The sequence below is a fragment of the Nicotiana attenuata genome, unplaced genomic scaffold (genome assembly GCF_001879085.1).
Source record: "Nicotiana attenuata strain UT unplaced genomic scaffold, NIATTr2, whole genome shotgun sequence".
Lineage (NCBI taxonomy): Eukaryota > Viridiplantae > Streptophyta > Magnoliopsida > Solanales > Solanaceae > Nicotiana > Nicotiana attenuata.
In genome coordinates, this window is record NW_017670447.1 from 54,916 (window position 1) to 61,366 (window position 6,451).

The 6,451-nt window shown below is 35.2% G+C and overlaps 1 protein-coding gene across 1 annotated transcript; it reads left to right on the forward strand.

The window, feature by feature from the left end:
• The first annotated feature begins 2,912 nt into the window (after window positions 1–2,912).
• Window positions 2,913–5,871, forward strand: LOC109239530 (F-box/LRR-repeat protein 14). Its single transcript, XM_019406111.1, has 2 exons — window positions 2,913–3,081; window positions 4,253–5,871. Exon 2 carries the CDS (start codon window positions 4,290–4,292, stop codon window positions 5,691–5,693), a length of 1,404 nt encoding a protein of 467 aa, XP_019261656.1. The 5' UTR covers window positions 2,913–3,081; window positions 4,253–4,289; the 3' UTR covers window positions 5,694–5,871.
• The last annotated feature ends 580 nt before the right edge of the window (window positions 5,872–6,451 follow it).

Here is a 6,451-nt window from a genome sequence, read left to right on the forward strand (position 1 = left end):
GGGTCGGTTGTGCTGATACTACACTCTGTGCTCTTTTGCACAGAACCAGGCACAGCAACAGCAGTGGTAGATCGGCAGCCAGTCTCCAGTCCTCCGAGACGCCGAGGTCGCCTTGCAGGCGTCCGCAGGCCCGGTATCTCCTCTATCTTTATTTATGATATGTTATCTCTTGTATTCGAGATAGACAGTGTTACTCTCTTTCAAACGGTTGTATGTAGTAAATCTTAGTAGTCCGTGAGTATTGTGACACCAGTCTTGGGTAGAGGCCTTTGTTGAAATTTTTCCGCATTTCTATTCAGTTTTCTATAATATTGAGAGTTCCGCTTATTACTTCCCCCGGTCCAAAATAAGTGATTTTTTGGATGTTTTCACACAAATTAAGAAATTCACCTTTTAGCATTAATTAGCAATAGAATTGACCATATTAACCTTTACTATCTCACATAAATACTCCTAACACGTATTCCAACACCATTTACTTCAAGGACAATGTAGGAAAAAAATAATTAATTCATTCTTGAAATCTGAAAAAATCACTTATTTTGGACCACAAGAAAAAGGCCAAAAAATTACTTATTTTGGACCGGAGGGAGTATTTAATTTCGTTGCTTTTGTATTATTGCCGATAATTGTTAAAAGGAATTATGTATTTAATGAAAAAGTAATTAAATTTGACTTGCCTAGCTCTCATTAGTAGGCGCCATCACGACTCCCGAGGGTGGAAAATCCGGATCGTGACAATTTCGGTATCGATTCTTCGATATTTCAGTACTGATTTGGCATAAATTTTTCAAAAGTTCGGTACTTGGGTACAGTTTTTGGTACTGAAGTTTCGATACTTCGGTTAACCGGAAATACCAAAATACCGAAGTTGACAACTGTTACTCAGCAACATTTTACTTGTTAACTTGCTATTGATCTCTGATTACTTTTACTTAGGATATCTATTCAACCTGTTATTACTTTTTATTTTTATCTTAAGTGGTTACATTTTATTGTTCTCTGTTTAGTATATTAGAGGAGAAATAGTTTCTTATTTAGCGTGGAAAAGAATATGGTAAACAACGCCTAATCCACTTTGCCACAAAATTATTGTCAAATCCTTGTTGAGGTGGATAAGTTATGTCAAATTTCATTACACAGTAATGACATAGTTAAAATAGTTAGATATTCTTTAAAATTACTTCTTATTATCCTCATTCTCAAAATATTGATGTTTGTTTAAAGTTCAATATCTGTTGCTCAGTAATGAATTCGTTTCTCACAATTGTTAGTTGTGTTTCTTATAATTTGTATTACTCTATTCAGTGATTTTTGATTGCAGAGACGTTTATTACTCAATTGTCTATTCAGTGATTCTTTGCAGCTAATGCTTCTTGCACCACCGATTACTGAAAGTAAATTAATGTTATATCGGTATAAAATTTGAATATGCGAAGGTCTTGATTTTAATTGTTGAAATCAATATTTGGTTGGGTACTGAAACCGTACCGGAACCATACCGAACCAAACAAGAAATATCGAACCGTACCAATCTACTTTGTTACGGTATTGGTATGCCCAATTAATAAATTGAATACCAAAATATTGAATCGTAGTTCTTAAATACCGTAGCAAAGTACCAAACGCCCACCCCTACATGTGGGTGTACTTATGAAACAATTTTTCAAATTCTCTGTCTTCTCATTTTTAATATTTTTTTATACACATATATATTTGTCACCCATTAAAATATTTGTAAGTTCATCTAAAAAAGTTTATTTAATTTTATAATTAATTTTACATAAAATAAAAGAATATTAAATGATATAATTACAATGGTACGATCAAGGAAATTATAGTATAATTAGTTTATGATAAACAAATAAATTATTATAGTTACTACACTAATTACTAACTAAAATATATAATTAAACAACTTAATAATTACACGTGATTTCCAAACGGACCTCGGACAAATCACAAATGCTATAGATATATTTGGCCAAATACATATTCAACCCATTCAACTTGGCCCCATTTTTCATTTTGACACTCTATCTCAACCTTGTTTCATTTTGGCCCTCCAACTATATTTTTTATGTTTTACTTTAACACAAAAGTTGAAATCAATGCAAAAAATATAGCGCGTGTGTATACACAATTTGACGTGTAATAAATATCCAATTAAATGTTGCCACCTGATTTTTTCATCCATGTCAAACGGGTCAATACTAAAATACCCGAATCCAACCGTATTTTTTCATCCAATGTTGCCCATCTTCATTCTCAAAGTTCCAAAGTTTTCATCTACCGATTTGATACCTGGCCATCCAGAAAATTTCGAACTTTTTTTATTGTTCGTTTATTTATTCTGATTTTTTTTTGTGGGTTTATTTCTTCTAAGCTTGAAGTTGAAGTGAATCCATGTCTCAAAAAAAATTATTTTTTCATAATGGAATGAATATTTGTTCTTGTGGATTTCAAGTTGAACTGAAAGTATCATGGATACCAAGAAATCCAGATCGACGCTTTTATGAGTGTAAATTTAACAAAGTAAGTGAACCATTTTCGGATTTAATTTTCAGTGTTGTCATTTTCTTGTGTAAATAAGAAGGGACTTAATTTTATCCAAATACGGTCGGGTTCAGGTATTTTTGTATTGACCCGTTTGACATGGATAAAAAAATCATGTGGCAATATTTAATTGGATATTTATTACACCTCAAATTTATGTATATACACGCGCTATATTTTTTGCACTGATTTTAATTTTTGTGTTAAATTGGAACATAAGAAATAGAGTTGGAGGGCCAAAATAAAATATATAAAATAGAGTTCAAGGGCCAAAATGGAACAAGGTTGAGATGGAAGTAGAATGGGTTGTATATGTATTTGGCCGATATATTTGGACCTTTCCCTTTTTTTTTTTTGTGAGAACTGGAGAAAAGAAAAAAGAAAAAAGAAAGACTCGAGGAGAACTGGGTGAAGACAGACGGTAAACTGGAGATTTGGTATCCTCAAAATAACAGTATCATATATCCATTTCAGATAGCAATCAGAAAAGAACCGTCAGAATCCCAACTCGGCAAAAGCTCTGCGGTATGCAAGCCTGAATCTATTCAATTGAGTGTCTTTTTTGGCCTCTTATTTCCGGAAATATATATGAATTCATAATCTTATGAAAATGCGATTAATATTTATGTTTTTAATTCAATTCCATTAAATCAATCGAAAGTTCACTCCATTTGACCTCTTCATTATTTTCTGAAAAATTCACGATCAGGTTATAATATATCTCATCTGATTTTAAATAAGTTGGTAATTTTCTTAGTTTTTGCGTGAATTACCGCGTAGTAATTTGAATATTTGATTGATGCTTGATTGTTTTTGCTTTTGTAATTGAAAGGGCTTCTTTTTTTCGTTTTTGAATAGTAAGGACTTAGATATTTTGCTTTCTTTTAATAGTTAAGTTAATCTTAATCTCTCTCTTTATGATGTTAATTGGTTTTGTTTTTTGTTTATTCTTTGTTTTAACCATTTTCTTCGTGGTTTTTGTGCCTTTTCTTTTAATGGATTTTGAGGTCTTATTATGTGGTACTGGTATCTTATCTGAATTTCAGAATTTAGTACTTTTCCATCCTTTTTGCTTGAATTAGCTCGGAAAAGTTTGACTATATGGTCTGAAACTAGCCGGTTGATTCCCTGCATTTTTTTCCCACTACGTAATGAAGAGAGGTTCCCTTTTTTACTCTGGATAACAAGGACTTTAAAACATTTTGCTCCACGATTTAACAAGTTCAATCTTTGGATATTTTTTGATAATGGTAACATAGTTCAATCTTTGAAACCATTGCACATCAGAAATAATGTTGAACACTTAGTGTATATACATATATCGGGTCCAGTTGAAACCGTTGACTATATGCTATATTCATCACTGTTTTGCCGAGGGTCTACCGGAAACAGTCTCTCTGCCCTTCCAGGATAAGGGTAGGCTGCGTACATCCTACCCTCCCCGTCCCCACCTGTGGGATTATGGGTGGTTGTTGTTGTTGCATCACTGTTTTGCGCTCCTTTTTTGTTGGTTCAATTCAGATCTGCCAATTTATGAAATTAATTAGTGTCTAATAGTGTCCTATGATTCAAGAGAGAGATGTATTGGGGGGAGGGGGGGGGGGTGTTCACCTTTTTGGATCTCTTTCTTTAATTTTGTAGGTTGAGTTTTTAGTTTCTTCCTATCTTTGGTAAAAGTATGTTAAATGCATTTCAGGTTGTTACCAGATTGATGAAAAAGAAGTCTAGTCCAGATGGATAATTTACCAGATGAATTACTCTTGGATATTTTGGGAAGGATTAAGAGAACCACTGATAGGAGTTCTGTATCCCTAACTTGCAAACGCTTCCACAAATTGGCTAATGGGCTGAGGACATCTATCCGCGTGGGGTGTGGTTTACATCCTGCCTCTGATGCGTTAACTGCTCTATGCAACAGATTCTGTAACTTGGAGAAAGTGGAAATTATCTACTCTGGTTGGATGTCCAAGTTAGGGAAGCAGTTGGATGATCACGGCCTTCTCATTCTTTCAAGTCATTGCCCTTCGCTCAAGGACCTCGTGTTGAGTTATTGTACTTTCATTACGGATGCTGGTCTGAGTTACTTGGCTTCATGCTCGAAACTTGCTTCCTTGAAGTTGAACTTTGCCCCCAGAATTACTGGTTGTGGCATCCTGTCTCTCGTTGTGGGCTGCAAAGGCCTCATTGTGCTTCACCTGATTAGGTGTCTTAATGTCAGTAGTATGGAGTGGCTAGAATATCTTGGAAACCATGAAATTCTTGAAGATCTTTGCATCAAAAATTGTAGGGTGATTGGAGAAGGTGATTTGATTAAGCTAGGGTCTACTTGGAGAAAATTGAAGAGACTGCAATTTGAGGTTGATGCCAACTATAGATACATGAAGCTTTATGACCGTTTGGCAGTTGATCGGTGGCAAAAGCAATGGATCCCATGTGAGAACATGCTTGAACTTAGCTTAGTGAACTGCGTTATCAGCCCTGGGAGAGGGCTTGCATGTGTTATAGGCAAGTGCAAGAATTTGGAAAAGATTCACTTAGACATGTGTGTTGGGGTGAGGGACTGTGACATCGTATGTTTGGCCCAGAAATCAAGCAACCTTCGATCAATCTCTCTCCGGGTTCCATCAGACTTCTCCCTTCCTCTTCTACAAAACAATCCGTTGCGGTTAACAGATGAAAGTCTAAAGGCAGTGGCTCAGAACTGCTCTCTGCTTGATACAGTTAGGTTGTCTTTCTCTGACGGGGAGTTCCCCTCATTTTCGTCCTTTACATTAAATGGAATACTAATGTTAATACAAATGTGTCCAATAAGAGAACTTGCTCTTGACCATGTGTATTCTTTTAATGATGTTGGAATGCAAGCTCTTTGTTCGGCACAATATCTCCAAATCTTGGAACTTGTGAGGTGCCAAGAGATCACAGATGAGGGCCTGCAGCTTGCTGGCCAAATTCCTCAATTGTGTATATTACGGCTGAGGAAGTGTTTGGGAGTGACTGATGATGGGTTAAAGCCTCTTGTTGGATCTTACAAGTTAGAGTTGTTGGTTGTGGAGGATTGTCCACAGATATCAGAAAGGGGTGTGCAAGGAGCTGCAAAGTCAGTCTCCTTCAAACAAGATTTGTCATGGATGTACTAAGTTTCCCCATTTGTAAATATTTTTCCAGATGTTGTACAGGTTAGGTTATTGTGTCTGTTCGACCTTTTGTACAGTCACTCGTTTCATTTTGTTCCATAACTATTCTGTAATCTGCATCACGAAGTTCGATTTGTCCACATGTTGCATAATAAACATTAACCTGAGGTTCTGTTGTGAAGCAGCTTGTCACTACTTTCTACTATTATTTGTGTATCTTGTTGCATATTGAGGATGCCCTACTTGTGCTCATCCTATAACATGTTTGGTATGAAATTGATAATGGAAAGAGTTTCCAGAATGAGCATTAATGATGAAAGTTGCTTTCAGATGATTATCAACCTGTTTTTAGATTTTTCTTTTGATCAGTATCAACCTATTTTTGGATTAGTTGATTGCTAATTGATTCACTACATGACTGGAAAAAAGGAAAGAAAATATAAGATAAACAATTCATTCATTCAATCCCATCTTTTATATATACATGGTAAGAACAATGGATATATGGATGAAATATTTACATGATTTAACTAATTTCCCCTATTTAGTGTCCTCTTTACCCAACATTTTATTGCATAGATTTCAACTCCATCTAAAGGTACTTGTTTCCCGTTCATTTGGATGTGCTTTTTCGGTCAAAATGGTTTTTTATTTTGACTAAATGAAGTTACGCCTACAAAACTTGAGATTCCCCTTGCTAAAGCTGATTCTAAACACTGGACACCCCTGGATTATTCTAGGGAAATTTCTGTAGTACAGAG